Here is a 16,378-nt window from a genome sequence, read left to right as displayed (position 1 = left end):
TGAAAAAAACCCGACATCACTTTTCAGCAGAAAAATTCAGACTTGTCAAAAAGGAAAGCCTGAAATTTCAGCGGAAAATGAATATTTTCATCTGAGAATTGCTAAAGGTGGAGGGGGGGGGGCAGTTTCTGCCAAAATCACTGAAAATGTTCCCAGGAAAGCAGCCACCTTCTACAAAAACTTTCACTTTGTTGAAAACCCAGTTTTCCACTGAGAAGTTTTGGTGGAAACTTTTCCATCTGCCTGGCAGGACGTCAGGAGACCCCGCGAGACGGGGGCAGGTTATGTGGATCAGAGAAGCTGCGCTGATCAGCCTGGGAGCTAGAGGTCCAGAGGCCACCCAAGGGTCTCGGTGTGCATCCGAGCAGGGCCGTCCTTAGGATTTATGGTGCCCTAGGCAGGATTATTAAACTGGTGCCCCTGTGCCTGTCTTGCTCTTAGCAACACAAACATAAGCTTACACTAGTGGAAAACTTGCCACATGCATGTTATTAAAACCAGTTTAACTTAGTTAAGCACATTGTAATGCTGATGGACTAGCACTGAAGAAGTAGCACTATAGAAAAAATTCTGATGTGACAGAATGATGCAAATAATATAATTTTTTTAATTTGTCAACATTTTATTGCAAATTTCTGTGAAGAGGTATTGAAACAAGGATTTGTTTTTAATTAAAAGCAATCTTTCTGGCTTTTTTGGCTGCAAAATCAGTAATAATGTCATCCTATGACAAAGACAAAGTGATGTCTTGTTTGATTGCAAGAATAGCAAGACCAGTCAAGTGTTCCTGACCCCTTGTAGAGCAGAGATAGTTTTTAATGGGCTTTAGTTTTCAGAAACTACGTTCTCCTGATGCCACTCTTACAGGAATTGTCAGTAGAATACGAGTGGCAATGTACACATTAGGATATATGTCAACAAGTTTGCTGGTATGAGTAAACTGTACAATGTCCATCATTGATTTTGCATGTGGCAGCATTGATGACAGTGTCCTCAATTCTTCATACAGTTCAAGTTCATTTAAATCAAAATGATCGCTGTGCTTTCGGAGGCTCTCGGTGCACCTGCGTACTGGCTGGCAGACAAGCATCTGCCGAAATGCCACCGAATTTCAGTGGCATTTCGGCGGATCTTCATCCACTGCCACCGTCCTTCGTCTGGCACCCGCCAGACAAAAAAGGTTGGGGACCACTGCTCTAGGTTCTTGCACTTTGTCATTAGTTGCTCTTGTTTTCCTATTTCGTTGAATTTAGTCCTGCTCAGCCAGCTGAGTGAATGGAACCCCAGGCCGACAGTGGGTTGAGTGGCTCAGCCAGGGTCTCAGCCGCCGGCTTGCTCAGCCCGCTGAAAGCCTGGGGTTCCTTGGGGGTCCCCAGGCCAGCAGCAGGCGCTGAGTGGGGCTGGTGGCCGGGACCCCGGATGGCAATGGGGCAGCAACCGGAACCCCAGGGCAGCGGCGGGCTGAGCCGCTCAGCCCACCACTGCGTGCCATCAAAAATCAGCTCGCTCGCCACCTTTGGCACATGTGCCGTAGGCTGCTGACCCCTGCTCTATACACTAGTAAGGAGATGAGCATATTACAGTTGTTGGAGGGCTCTATTTAGCAGTAACAGGGCTATAGGAAAGCCAGTCAGCATTTTTTGTTTCTCTGATGAAAACTGGCCCACTCCCTTCCCCATACCAAACTTGTCACAAATAATTGTCAACAGCTTAATTTTCTGTTTTTTGGCTAAGATACTGGTTTTTAAAAAAAAATAATATTGAAATTGAATTCAGGATTGTTAGCAAGCATTTTTGGCAAACAAATTTATTAAATGACAATCTAAATGGCAACGCAGTACTGCTTTCATGCTTGGCTCACCCCCCAGCCTGCTGGTCCAACAGCTGCAGTAGAGGAGGAGATAGGTGGAAAACTGCAGGACCCCAAAATCCACCTCTTGGGGTACAGAGTGGCAACAGTAGCAGCAAACCCTCAGGTCTGATCACACACCAATAGGCACCACCGCCAGCCCAACGGACCATGGCTTTGTCTTATATAGGTATCAGTTACCCCCACCTAGGGTGACCAGACAGCAAATGTGAAAAATCAGGACAGGGGTGGGGGGAATAGTAGCCTATATAAGAAAAAGACCCAAAAATCGGGGCTGTCCCTATAAAATCGGGACATCTGGTCACCCTACAGGTGAGTTCCTTCCCCCACCCCTTCCCAGAGACCCCAGCAGCCAATCCCCTCCCTCAGACTGTGCTGCGTTCGGCTCTCTCTAGGACCCAGCAGCCCTGCTCTTACATGCTCCACTGCTTCCCATCTGTCCGGGCTCCTGGCGGAGTGGTGCCACCAGACCTAGTGGTGCCCTAGGCGGCTGCCTGTTCTGCCTATGGCTAAGGACGGCCCTGCATCCGAGAGCCCCTCTACTCATTACTTTCATGCATAGGCGGCGAGTTATATGGGTCCTTGGGACCTGTGCTCCACCAATATTTAGGAGCATGGGCCTGACTCCACTAACATTTCAGCTTACTGTGCTTTGGGGGCCCCACGCTTCAGGGGAACACAGGTCCAACGGGGACTGGGGGGTTAGCGAGGGGGCCTGGTGCCTGCCCACCCCAGTGGCTCATGGTGTTGCTCAGGGGAGGAGGTGGAGGCTGAAAAGAGGCAGGACAGGGGCTTGGAGGAAGGGCTGGAATGGGGGCAGAGAGGTGGCGTAGCAGGGTGGGCTGGGGCCAGGTTGCTAACTGCTGCTGGCGCCAGGCCCTCCACTAACCCCCCAGGCTGGCCTGGACCCCACATCCCCCTGAAGCACGGGGTAGTTGCCCCACTCTATCCTATGGATGGGACACTCTGTCTGGACCCCACATCCCCCTGAAGCACAGGGCCCCCCAAAGCGCGAGGCCTGGGGCAGTTGCATTGGTCTGTCCTATGAACAGGACGGCTCTGCTTGGGCCCGTTCTGGGCACCACCAAAAATGATACAAACATGGCACCCGTGCTTTCATGCCCTGTCTCTTCTCCCCCATGCAGGGCAAACACTGCAGCCTGCATCTGACTGTCCATCCCAGTGAGAACACACAAGCTTTGTCCTGGGGCTCCCAGGGTGGAGAATCTGCTCTCAGGGCCGATCCCCTCACTGATAAACCTCTGGAATGTGCCATTCCTTCAGGCCGGAATGAGCGAACACAGATCTTCAAAGCAGCTCATTCATCAGCCAGCTGCAGGCCAGTCAGTTGGGCAAGGCTGGGAGAGGCTAATGGGTTTCAGGCACAGTCTCTCAGGCCAAGGGGCATTGCTCTGTACAAAGGTAGGCGGGGTTTGCCTGTGTGTGAAGTGCAGTCGGATGACAGCCATGCCCAGGACTCACAGGTTGCTTTGAATGGGCCCTGCATGGTGGGCCCATCAGAGCACACACGAGGGAGCCCTGATCACCTAAGATCTGTGATGGGTTGGACCGTAGCATAGGGTGACCAGATAGCAAGTGTGAAAAATTGGGACAGGGTGGGGGGTAATAGGTGACTATGTAAGATAAAGCTCCAAAAATCGGGACTATCCCTATAAAATTGGGACATCTGGTTACCCCACTGTAGCACCTGGAGCCCCAGACCCTATGTGCCAGGCGCTGCACAGCTGTGGAGTGAGACAGTCTCTGCCTCCCAGAGCTGACAGTCTCAGTAGCGTAGATAATGAGGGGATGGGAAATGACTTACTGAAGGCTGCTCAGCACATCAAAGGAAGAGTTAGGGTTAGAAGCCAGCTCTTCTGAGCCCCCACCCAGAGACCTTCTCACTAGTCAACACTACCATTCCAGTCTCCCGTGGCTGCTGCAGCAGAGAGAGGCTCCAGATATCCCTGCAAATCACAGAAATGCAGGGCGGGGTGGGACCTTGAGAAGTGTTATCTGTATGACAGAAGCACCCAGTGGCTCCAGCCAACCATCAGCCGTGCCCCCCTGTGCCAGGCAGTGGGAGAAGCCCTAAGCATCATCCCCCTTTTTAGCTGGCTCCTGGATGGTTGCCTTTAATTCCGAGCACTCCTGAGTGCAAAGGCCTGGTGCGGAAAAAAGAGGACTTGACCCCATTCTGCTATGACCTGGCCCGGGAAATTCTGGGCAACTCGGTGTCGGGTGATACTGACAAACTGGAGGGGGCTGAAAGAGACACAGCAAAGAAAAACTGTTAAGGGAGGATTCAGGTCAAAGATCAAGAACTAAATCTGTATAGTTTGGCTAAGGGACTGGCCCCTAGGAGACAGGAGTGCAGGCTGCAAATATGTGAGGAGTGTAAACACAGGCTGGGCGTGGGATTAGCGAAGTATCCAAGCCTGTTCCATACCCAACGAGTCTTTATTGTTCTGTTTCCCATGACTAGACACTGCTGCAAACTGCTCAGCCCCAATCGTTATGGTGACCAGATAGCAACTGTGAAAAAACGGCACAGGAGGTGGGGGGTAATAGGTGCCTATATAAGAAAAAGTCCCCAAAAAACTGGACTGTACCTTTAAAAATGGGACATCCGGTTACCCTACCTATAGTCCAGTGGTTCTGAACCTTTCCAGACGTCTGTCCCTCTTTCAGGAGTCTGATTTGTCTTGCGAGCCGCAAAGTTTCACTGCACTCAAAAACAACTTCTTACAAAAATCAGACATAAAACCACAAAAGCGTCCCAGCGCACAAACGGCGTCCTTGCTCCTTTTTATCATCTCATTAGAAATCGACTGGAATGGAAATCTTGGGCTTACGTTTCAGGGTATAGCATAGAGAGCAATACAAATGAGTCTCTGTAATCGTAGTTTGTACTGACTTGGCTAGTGCTTTTTGTGTCGCCTGTTGTAAAACTAGGCAAATATCTAGAGGAGTTGATGCACCCCCTGGAAGACCTCTGCGTACCCGCAGGGGTACCCTGGTTGAGAACCACGGGGGGGGAGGGGCACAGGGTTTCGGTTCATCCCATCTATGGGGGCAAAAACTCAGTGACAATCAGAAGTGAGCCTGGGTTGAAATTTCCAAATCCCACCCCTCCGCAAACGGAGCTGGGGGTGGACCGGCAAGGCTTGGTTCTGTCTACGGCGGGTATTTCTGTGGGCCACAGGCAAGCTAGATCTTAGAATCATAGAATCTCAGGGTTAGAAGGGACCACAGGAAATTTGGAGAGTAGGGGGACCGGCCTGCGCTGGAGGAAGATGTGAAAGGAGAGGAGATGTAAAGCAGCAAAGAGAGAGAGAGAGAGAGTGTGTGTGTGTGTGTGTGCAGGAAGATGTGAAAGGAGAGGCGATGTAGAGTGTGTGTGTGTGTGTGTGTAGGAAGATGTGAAAGGAGAGGAGATGTAAAGTTGCAGAGAGAGAGAGACTGTGTGTGTGTGTAGGAGGACGTGAAAGGAGAGATGTAAAGCTGCAGAGTGAGTGAGAGTGTGTGTGTGTGTTGCTGCCCACACCTCACCCTTGCCCTGATAAGCCAGGAATGTGGCAGGGCTGCGAAGGATAAAAGTTCCCCTTCTGCTAATAGTTGACGATCTTTACTGCCTGACTTAGGCTGGCTGGATCAAAACTGTTGTGTGTGCACAAGTCTCCTGCACCAGGCTACAGCTCTCAGGGTCGGGCCCGATTGCCCCTTGCTCCACTGCACTGGCCTGGTGTGGCAACAGCTACACTCTTTGAATCCACAACCTGACTCGCTGGCAGGCCCCGCTCAGTTACCAGCTCTGCAAGGGCAGTGGAGTCTAGCAGTTAGAGCAGGGGTGGCCCCAGGGGCGGGGGCAGGGGTTGCACTTCTGGGTTCTAGCCATGGCTCTGGCAGGGAGTGGGGTCTAGTGGTGGGGGGGTGGCTGGGAGTCAGGATTCCTGGGTTCTATCTGCAGCTCGGGGGTGGGGTGGGGTCTAGTGGTTCCAGCAGGGTGGAAGTGGTGGTCAAATTCCTGAATTCTATCCTCAGCTCTAGGAAGGGAGTGGTGTTTGGTGGCTAGAGCAGATTGTAGCTGGGAGTCAGGACTCCTGGGTTCTATTCCCAGCTGGGAGGAGCAATTCCCTACAGCGGGTGGGTCTTTGGATATTAATATCCAACTCACTGCTCTTCCCGCATGGACATAAGAGCAAGGGCTTGGTCCAGAGTCCTCGGCCAGCATTTCTCGCAGCCTGCTGTTTTCCTTGTCTGTGTGAGCTCATCGCTCCACCCCAGAGGAGGGGAGCACTTCCCGAATATACACATAAGCAAATCCTGGTTTGAGTTAAATCCATGTCAATCTGGAGTCTCTCCACTGACATCCCAGAACAGAATTTAACCCTATCTCATGAGAAACAAGCAGAGCGGGGCTTTGCAGTACTGGCTCCATGCAGAAATATTAATGGACTTGCTCAGCTTTCATTCTGTCTGTAGCATGCTGGGATTAGCAAGCAAGGAGATCCAGGACAGCACAAATGAAGCAGCATGCGCAAAGCACTGGGCTAGCATGCATTGCAGACAGAAATATGCCTGCACACTGGGATAATGAGTATACAAAATCCAGGGGAGTGTGTATAAAACTCAGGGCTTGCATGCCCAAAAATCTGGGTTTGCATGCACCGAAATTGGGGTTTGCGGGTTTTGAAAACAGGACTTGCATGCATGAAGAACCACGTGAAGCATGAATGAAGGACTGGATTAGCAAGCATAGAGAAACATGTTTGAATGCCACGTTAGCATGCAGAAAGAACCATATTTTCACGCCGGGTTAGCATGCAGAAAGAACCACATTTGCACGCTGAGTGAGCATACAGAGAGAACCATGTCTGCATGCCAGATTAGCATGCAGAAAGAGCCACATTTGCACGTGGGGTTAGCATGTAAAGAGAACCATGTTTGCATGCTGAGTTAGCATGCAGAAAGAACCACATTTGCACGCTGGACTATGCAGAGAGGACTATGTTTTGTAGAACTGATCAATGAAATTGTTTTTAATTGTTCACTTTATTAATGTAACTTCTGTTCACCATTCACTACACTTGCCTACATTGTAACTTCTGTTCACTGTTTGCCATATTGTAATTCAAACCCCATTCTAAAACGTTCACTCCATTTTGTAAAGGCCTCCTCCAACCTTCATTTTTGCAAACCCTGCTGTAATCTTATTAGTTTAGTTTAGATGTGTGACTGAGGTATGTATGAATGATGGAATCAACCTCCAGCCCCAGCCTGTCCTGATGAAATAGAGTTCAAACCACACCGGCTGAAGATGCAGACAAGAGCCCTAACAAAGTAAGAGGAGTCCACCCTAAAAAGAAAAGGTACAATAGAGGGAAGATCAAAGCCAGGTCCCAGGCTGAAAGTCAGGCCTGCAATTGACGGGTGATCAATCACCAAACCCAGAGGCAGCCTGACACAACAAGACCTATAGACTCTGGATTCAAACTAAACTCTACAAAAAGGCTGGGTGAGATGGGAGACTTTGGAGGGTAACATTCTGCTGCCAACATGGAAGGGCATCGGTGCAGGCCCAACAGAGACCCAGCTCGTCCTTCTGCCCGGCTTTCCTGGCCAGTTAGCTGCCACAAGCTACGAACCCAAGCTGTAAAATCAAGCCAGGAACTCAAGCTATGTCTGGGACACTCTCTCTCTCTCTCTCTCTCTCTCTCTCGCTCTTGTTGGGTGGGTGGGTGTGTATTAACCACATTTGCACGCTGGATTAGCATCCAGAGAGGACCATGTTTGCATGCTCAGTTAGCATGGAGGGAGAACCACATTTGCATGCCAGATAAGCATGCAGAGACAACCATGTCTGCATGCCAGGTTAGCATGCGGAAAGAGCCACATTTGCATGCCGGTTTAGCATGCAGAGAGAACCATGTTTGCATGCTGAGTTAGCATGCAGAGAGAACCACATTTGCATGGTGGATTAGCATGCAGAGAGGACCATGTTTCCATGCCGCGTTAGCATGGAGAGAGAACCACATTTGGGAATGGGGTTAGGATGCAGAGAAGACTATGTTTCCACGCTGGGTTAGCAAGCAGAGATTCCAGCTAAGCGAACATGGAGATTGATGCTGGTTAGGGAGTGATTGCGGTCTGCTCTCTGCTGATGCACCTATCTACTTTGCCCCTATGCCCCACTCTGCTGGGGCTTGATATGACCCCCCATCTCTGCATCTTCAGAATTTGGTGCAATGGGAGTCCGCTCAGCACCAGCGGATCAGCCCCCCTCTCCCTCCCGGAGGGTGCTGGCAAAACCCAGCAGGCTGGGGTGTCAACACTGTGGCAGCTAGCAGGAGGGGGCGAGGGCAGGCTTCTCGGGCCACAGACTCACAGGCCCAAATCTCTTGCTCGACCCCCTGGCCTGAAGACAGGCTCCGGCCCAGAGAGAGCCGGGACAGAAAGGTCCCAGCTCCCCCACGGCTGGACAGATCCCTCCACTAACTCTGCCCAGAATCCCCCTGTCCGCCTTCCTCAGCCAGGCACAGCTCGGGAACAGGCGTGGGTGGCTCCGGGTGGTATCCGGTTCCATGGGGCTGGGTCCCTGGCAACGGATCAGGTGAGCCGGCTGTGCAAACAAAGGCCAGGACCAGGCTTCAGCCTAGCCCCACCTTCCTGGAGCAGAGGGACGCGGGTAGAGGTGGGGGTGGCTAAGCCCTACCCGGCCCCTCCTCTGTTCCTGGCTATAAATCCCAGTCTGCAGCCGGGACAGCCCTGCAAGGCTGAGACCTCACTACTGGTGCAATCGCCTTTCTCTGTCTGTTCCCCACCTGCTGCCAGCACCATGAGTTACTCTAGATCCACCACCTACTCCAGCAGCGCCAGAGGCCCGAACATCATGGGCAGGAGGTACGCCCCAAACATCAGCGCTGCCAGCGTCTACGCCGGGGCAGGGGGGTCGGGCTCCAGGATCTCCGTGGCCAGGACCACCAGCCTGGGGTCCAGCTTCCCGGGCAGCAGCGCCGGAGGCAGTTACAGCATCGCCCTGTCGGGCTCCGGGGTGGTGCAGAACGAGAAGGAAACGATGCAGGATCTGAACGATCGCCTGGCCTCGTACCTGGACAAGGTGCGCAGCCTAGAAGCCGACAACCGCAGGCTGGAGACCCAGATCCGGGAGTTCATGGACAAGAAGGGTCCCAGTTCCCGGGACTGGAGCCACTACTTCGACATCATCGAGGAGCTGAGGAAGCAGGTGAGGTGCTCACCCTGCTCCTGCCTCCCCGGATCACGCTCCGATCTGCAGCCCCCAACCCCGCTGTGTCAGGGCGGAGGGGGCACATGCAGGACCCCCCACACACACACACTCTAGCACCATCTCTGCCTGGGACCAAGCCAGTGGGAGAGGGGAAGATCACGAACCTGTTGGCATCCCCATATCTGGGTCAGCCCTCTGTGCCCCCCCTCCCCCGAGGAGCAGGGGGTGGCGTGGGTTCGCTGCCCTTGCAGGGGACCGTGCAGCGAAGGGAAGCCTTAGGAACATGCCCCCCGCCCCTTTGGAGAATGTTGTAAGGTTACTGACTGGCACCCATATCCCAAGCACAGCCCCGTGCGTTCACCCACCTGGGCTCCCCCCCAAGCCCCCAGGAGGTCCCTCTGCAGTCAGCTCGCTGTGGTGCTGCGTCTGGGCATGCCGGGTCCGCTTGGGCTGGAGGCCGAGGGGCCCAACCCAGCCCCCTGTGCGGGGTCGGCCTGAATCCCCAGGTGGGAAGCTGGTAAACTCAGCCAGCTTGAGGGCAGGCACTTTGCTGCAGCCTGGGGCTCCAGTACACCCTGCCAGGGAGGAGTTACTCATTCCCCTCCCCTGCACAGAGACCTGACCTTCAGCACAGCTCAGAGGAGCTGTAATCAAGGAACAGGAGCAGGGTGTGGCAGGGTGGAATTCCAGCTTTTCCCTGCTCCTCCAGCTACAGCCTGTCTGGGCAGCAGGGGTTTAATTCCCACCCACTCCGCAGGGGGGCTCGGCCCCTCCTTCAAAGCGGATGATTATTCCAGTAGCAGCCCTGTTGCGCCAGGCGCTGCGCACACACCAGGGGAAGGCAGCCCCTGCCTTGACCTCCCCTTCTAAATAGGGAGAAGGGAAACTGAGTCACGGAGCGGCAAAGTGACTCGCCCAAGGTCCGTGGTAGAGTGAGGGCCCGAACCCAGGTCTCACGAGTCCCAGTTCAGCGCTCTAACCACTAGGCCCTGCTGCCGCCGGTAGGGCTGGTTTAGTCTCCTTAATGTTTGTTGCATGCCAGTTTCCTAATCCAGCCCCCCAGGGCCATCTCAGGGGCACTTGCTTGTTTGCACCCAGCATCCTGGGTTGACTGAAAACTCCCTTCCCATGCAGAGTGGGATGGGTCAGGGTAAAACGGGTGCGGTGAGGTGTAGCTGGGGTGGGTGGGAGACAAGACGGATGTTTGTTCCCTCTCTGGGCTGAGTCACAGGTGGCAAACAGAACAAAGAGTGAGACCGTTTGGAAAGGTGCGGCGGGAACAGGTGTGCAGGGCGACAGGAGACAGACCCATCTGGAAGGGCGGGGGCGCAGGTGCAGGGGGCAGAGAGAGAGATGGAAAGCACCAACCCCTGCCTGAAAACCCTGCCAGGCAACGCCCCTGGCTCCCTTGGGGGAAAGGAAGAGAATTTGGCCCCTCAGGGTTATTTATACCTGAGGGGATGACCGCCCTGTGATCCACAGCAAATCTCTCTTCTCCCAGAGCTGGGAAGAGAACCCAGGAGTCCTGATGCCTCTGCTCTAACCACTAGACACCACTCCCCACTAAGAGCTGGGAAAAGAACCCAGGAGTCCTGGCTCCTAGCCTGTCCTACTTTAGCCCCCTCGACAAGTCCCACACCCCTTTCCAAGCCTGCAAACAGAACCCAGGAGTCCTGACTCCCAGCCCCGCCCTGCTCTAACCATTAGACTCAACTCCTTCCCATACCATGTCTTTCCCTACTGGAAGTTCAAAGAGAAAGGCCTGGTCTACCCACACAGTGTCACTGTGCTGGCTAGCAGTGTGAGATCGTGGCCCAGTGGAACCCCACCAGTACAACCCGTGGGGTGGAGGCTGGTAGAAAGGTGCCCTAGGAAGGAGGCAGCATGGCTGAGTGGGCAGTGCACTGGAAAACGTGGGCTTGATTCCTGGCTCTCCCACTGGCTGGTTGGGTGACCTTGGGCAAGTCACATCACTGCCCCGTGCCTCGGTTTCCCCATCTCTGAAACTGGGATCTCACAGATTTTCGAAGCACTCGGCACCCCCCGCCGGTGCTGGGTTTTCAGCAAGAGCTTAGCACTTGGGGTGCTAATGTCTCACCGGTTAACTGACTGTTAATTTAGGGGAGTAACCAGAGCTGAGCTCACGGGGAAACCCAGCCACCAAGGCCTGTTTTTCTGAGGGGCTGAGCAAACATGGGGGCTTCCATCGGCGCTGTGGGTTGCTGTCAAACCCGTCTCCAATCGGGCACCCCAAAAGTGGGGTACCCCAAATTTTAGGGTACTTTGGGCCTAACTGCTGCCCAAGGTCACCCAGCGATGGGACTGGGAGCCAGGAGGCCTGGGTCCTACAGGGGATCCTACCGGTGAATAAAACCCATGCCTGCTGGTTCTCCTGTGCTCGGCACCCGTTAGTCTCATTTTTAGGGCTCAGATTTCAGGGTGACAGGCACCCACGAATAGACCGGGCGGTGTCTCTTTAAGCACCTTCCTCTCCCGTTGCTGTGGGAACCGCACCTGCCTTGCACCTGTGCTGAGCTGGGCAAACAATGCAGCAAGTTGGCAGGAGCCCAGCGGATTCAGGTTACAGGTTCCTGGCAGAGGCTGGCACAGGAGAGCGAGTCCCGGATCAGAGGCTGGGTGCGGCGCCCTCTGGCTGTTATGGGGCATCGCCAGGGCACGTGGGACCCTGCTGCCATCCTGGGGGCATGTGCACCCCGCTGGGAGAGCTCAGAACTCAACCCCTTATCCGGGCCCCCCCTACCCCGCCAGCCCCAGCGCTGCTCTCTGCACCCACTGACCGCACCCCCCATGCATCTTCTCCCTGCCTAGATCTTGGACAGCGCAGTGGACAATGCCCGCATCGTCCTGCAGATTGACAACGCCCGCCTGGCCGCCGATGACTTCCGGGTCAAGTGAGCGTCCTGCTGAGCAGACACGCAGTCACTGTCCTCTCACCCTGACCCCCTTTGCCCTGGCCGGGGTGGAGATCCCCTGGTGGGGTTGGGTCGGTGGGAGGGGCATGACCCAGAGGGGAAGCCCACCCCTCCCCAGGGTATATGGGAGGGGTGCAGCAGCTCTGCTCTGCTGTCTGCACCCCGGATGTTGAGGGGACTCTGGCATGCGGAGGGCGGAGAGGTCTGGCACTCAGGGTGCTCCCCCCCAAACACACAGACTCATGGTACAGGAGTCTCAACCCCCAAACATACACCTCCACCCTACTCACACACAGGGTGGGCTGTGCCCCTCAAATGCACCCGCACACATAGGGGAGGGGCTCTGCCCCACAAATTCATTCCCCACCGCCACACATAGGGGCTCTTCCCCTCCCAAATGCACTCCCACAAATGGGGGAGGGGCTTTGCCCCCCAAAGGCACCCCCTGCAGCACTCCACATATGGGGGAGGGGCTTTGCCCCCCCAAAGGCCCTGTTACCCCCACAGACAGCAGAGGGGCTCCAGCCCCCCCTGCAGAGCTGAAGCTCCGTCCCCAAGCACTGAGCCCCTCTCCATCCCTGGCGCAGGTTTGAGTCAGAGCTGGCCATCCGCCAGTCGGTGGAGAGCGACATCAACGGGCTACGGAAGGTCCTCGACGACACCAACATGAGCCGGCTGCAGCTGGAGGGGGAGATCGAATCCCTCAAGGAGGAGCTGATCCATATGAAGAAGAACCATGAGGCTGTAAGCGGGGGGGAGGGGGGCTGTGCCCACATGGGGCAGGACCATCCTGCGTGGCTCAGCTCCGGGCTCACCATTGCGGGGTGGGAGGTAGCCCCCAGAAGGGCCCAGGATGGAGTGGGGAGGGTCCCTTCTCCCAAAGGGCGGACATCTCACCGGTGCGGGTGTGTCCCTGCAGGAGGTGGACAGCCTGCAGGCCCAGATCACCAGCTCCGGGCTGACGGTGGAAGTGGACGCCGCTCAGCCTCAGGACCTGGGCAAGGTCATGGCGGAGATCCGGGCTCAGTACGACACCCTGGCGCAGAAGAACATGGCGGACCTGGACCAGCAATGGAACCAGATGGTGAGCCGGGGAGGGGGGTGGGGCACTGCCACGGCCTGTCCCGGGAGGGTCCCCCACTTCCTGCCATCCTCAAGAACCAGACCACTTAAGGGGCACCCCTCTGCCCCTCAGTGTGGCTGCACGTTCAGGACGAGTTCACATCCCCAAGCCCAGAATCGGGGGTGGTTCTGATCCGGGGCTCTGGTTTGGAGGTTTGGCCCAGGCTAGCTCTAGCTGTCAAGGAAGAGACACCCCCACCCCCAAGTAACTGACCTGCCTCATCCCCCCTCCCTGTCCCTCTCCAGATCACCCAGAGCACCGTGGAGATCACCCAGAACACAAAGGAGATCGAGGTGGCCCGCAGCAGCATCTCTGAGCTGCGCCGCACCTGCCAGACGCTGGAGATCGAGCTGGAATCCCTGCGCAACCTGGTATGCTCCCTCTCCTGTGCCAGAGTCCCCCTGCTCCCCCTCCCGTGCCAGAGCCGGGGTCCCCCTGTTCCCTCCCCGCCTCCCGTGCCAGAGCCGGGGTCCCCCTACTCTCTCCCCGCCTCCTGTGCCAGAACCAGGTCTCCCTGCTCCCTCTGCTCCCCTTCCCGTGCCAGAGCCGGGGTCCCCCTGCTCCACCCCCACCGCCAGGGCCGGGGTCCCCCTGCTTCTCCACCACCACTGTAACTGGGCTCCTCCCTCACTCCCCTGTCCCCTAGCACTGCTTTCCCCTCGCCATCACCAGGTCGGGTTCTCCCTGTCCCACTCCCCCTGCAATACCACAGCTGGGCTCTCAAGCATTACGTCCAGAGTCTCCTGCACCCCGTTGAGCCTCTCCCCATCCGTGCGCAGGGAGGAGGCTTTCTCCCTGTCCTCCCCCAGAGCTCTCATCCAGCCCCGGTGCTCAGGCTGGCAACCCAGCATTCCGGGGATACCCTCTGGGAGCTAACATGGCCCGTCACCCTCAGCCAGGCCACATCCTGGTTTCACCTTGTCCAATGCTTCCCCCCAAAGGGCAGGAGCTAATGCCTGTGGGGCGTGGCATCCTCCCCAGAGGTGTGGCTGGTGCCCACGGAGGCATGGCACTGACCTCTCCTCCCCTTGCAGAAAGCCAGCCTGGAAGCAAACCTTCAGGACGTGGAGCAGCGCTACGCCATGCAGATGGAGCATCTGAATGGGCAGCTCCTGCGGGCCGAGGCGGAGCTGGCTCAGGTACGCAACGACATCCAGCGCCAGTCTGAGGACTATCAGGCCCTGCTGAACATCAAGGACAAGCTGGAGGCAGAAATCGCTACCTACAGGCGGCTGTTGGAGGGCGGAGAGGAGTTCAAGTGAGTGCCTCAGGCCGGGGTGTCTGCTCCTCCCACAGCCCTGCTGCTGTCCAGGTGCCCTGTCACGCTTCCCATTGGTGGGAGCAGTGGGATAAGGAGGATTTAACCCTGGGGCCCCTAGACTTCGTCATTTGTTCCACTAAGGAAACCCAGCTCCAGGATAACTCCTCTTGCCCCTCACTCCCTGTTATAGCAATTCCCAGCGGGGTTAGCTGAGGGTCCGGAAAGCTGTTGTGATTTGACCCAGGCCAGAGAGAAGGTCAGCAATGCACCCAATATTCCCCCACACTCCTAGTGTCTGGCCCCAGTTGCTGGGCCACGGGGCCCCTGAGGCTCCCCAAGGGATGGGAAGGGGCAGTCAGGCCCAGATCCCCACCAGGAATGGGCTCTGCCCCTCTTAGGGGCAGTGCGGGACCAACCACGCGTCTGGGGCTGTCTCCCAGGGGAGCCTCATCACTAGAACCCCACGTTCCCGGGATTCGTGGCTCTGGCAGGGAGCCGGTGGCAGGGAAAATGGGTGCCCATTGAGTGGGGGCAGGGAGGGGCTAATGCTTACCGGGGCATAATGCCACTCCGGGTTACTGATCCCGTTCATCCCTGGTTGCATGCAGTGGACCGGGGACTCTGGGACAGCCCCTTGGAAGTTCACGCTCCCTCTCTCCCCCTCTGCAGCCTGAACGACGCCCTGGTGGACACCGGCAGCATCACGCAGACCACCCACAAGGTCGTCACCACAACCAGGAAGATGGTGGACGGCAAAGTGGTGTCGGACACCAGCGAGTCCCAGGTGTTCAAGCACTGAGAAGATGTACCGCGTGGTCCCTGTTCCTTTCCCTTGGCATCTGGCATTGCGGTGCCCTGAGAGGGCCGCGTGCAACCGGCTTTGCTTCCCGCTGCCTGCTTGCTTGGTCAGCAGAGCTCAATAAAAAGCACAATTGGCCTCAGAACGGGCTGCTTGGACATCTGGTGGCCTTTGGGGGAGGGGCAGGGGATCCTCGCTGAACCCTGAGTTCCCTTCTAATGAGGTTGTAAAGTGGCCCCCGGCCCAAGGTGCTCGGAGCTCTTCTCATGCTGCTGCATGGCACCCTGGTCATATAGGGACATAGCCCTATATCTCCATTATACAGATGGGAAAACCGAGGCATGCAGTGGATAAAACGACTTGCCCAACGTCACAGAGCCAGTCACTGGCAGAGATGTCCAGTCCCTGGTCTAACCACCCCCCGCCAACTTTCCCAGGAGTCCTGAATCCCAACCACGCCCCATCCCGAGTCCTGATCCCCATCAGACTGCACTCCCCACCCAGGAGTCCTGATTCCCAGCACTCCCTCCCAGAGCCACGGGTAGAACCCAGGAGTCCTGACTCCCACTCCACCCCTCCTCCCCTAACCATTAGACTGCACTTCCCAGGAATCCTGATTCCCAGCCCCACCCCTCTCTAACCATTAGACCACATTCCTTCCCAGAGACAGAATCCAGAAGTTCTGACTCCCACTCTCCCCCCCCCTGCCCCCAATCACTAGCCTGCACTCTCTTCCTATGGTCAGGAAAAGAACCCAGGAGCCCTGATTCCCAGCAACCCCCCCGCCTTTCCCCCACTTTAACCATTAGACCGCACTCCCTCCCATAGTCAGGAATAGAACCTAGGGGTCCAATCCCCAATCTCCTGCTTTAACTAGCCTCCCCAATTCTAAGCACTCACCCTTCCATTTCCCTCCTTTGGGGTTCCCGTCCTGCCCCCCGATAACACAGACCCCGGCTGTGTCTATCAGAGTGGCCCATTGCCGCTGGCACTCAGTCCGCAGTGGGGCTCATGGATTTCACACCTCTTCCACTAGTCCCGGGGCCACCCCACAATGCCTTATTCCACGGCGGGGGGCTGCCCAAGTCCAGCCCCCTAATGGCATTAAACTCAATAACCCCACTCTCCAGGCCTGGAACGAAC

General features: G+C 56.1%; 1 protein-coding gene across 1 annotated transcript; it reads left to right on the top strand.

The window, feature by feature from the left end:
- Nucleotides 1-8,629: 8,629 nt before the first annotated feature.
- Nucleotides 8,630-15,380, top strand: KRT18 (keratin 18). Its single transcript, XM_050925348.1, has 7 exons — nucleotides 8,630-9,116; nucleotides 11,949-12,031; nucleotides 12,640-12,796; nucleotides 12,972-13,136; nucleotides 13,421-13,546; nucleotides 14,210-14,433; nucleotides 15,106-15,380. Exons 1-7 carry the CDS (start codon nucleotides 8,709-8,711, stop codon nucleotides 15,233-15,235), a joined length of 1,293 nt encoding a protein of 430 aa, XP_050781305.1. The 5' UTR covers nucleotides 8,630-8,708; the 3' UTR covers nucleotides 15,236-15,380.
- The last annotated feature ends 998 nt before the right edge of the window (nucleotides 15,381-16,378 follow it).

The sequence above is a fragment of the Gopherus flavomarginatus genome, chromosome 16 (assembly GCF_025201925.1).
Source record: "Gopherus flavomarginatus isolate rGopFla2 chromosome 16, rGopFla2.mat.asm, whole genome shotgun sequence".
Classification (NCBI taxonomy): Eukaryota; Metazoa; Chordata; order Testudines; family Testudinidae; genus Gopherus; species Gopherus flavomarginatus.
This window is presented reverse-complemented; position numbering and strand designations above follow the sequence as displayed.

Bases quoted from the DNA above. Each gene is read 5' to 3' on its own strand.
- KRT18 (XM_050925348.1), top strand. From the start codon at position 8,709: ATGAGTTACTCTAGATCCACCACCTACTCCAGCAGCGCCAGAGGCCCG. The intron at 13,547-14,209 runs GTATGCTCCCTC...CTCCCCTTGCAG, and splicing joins TGGAATCCCTGCGCAACCTG to AAAGCCAGCCTGGAAGCAAA. The intron at 14,434-15,105 runs GTGAGTGCCTCA...CCCCCTCTGCAG, and splicing joins GAGGGCGGAGAGGAGTTCAA to CCTGAACGACGCCCTGGTGG.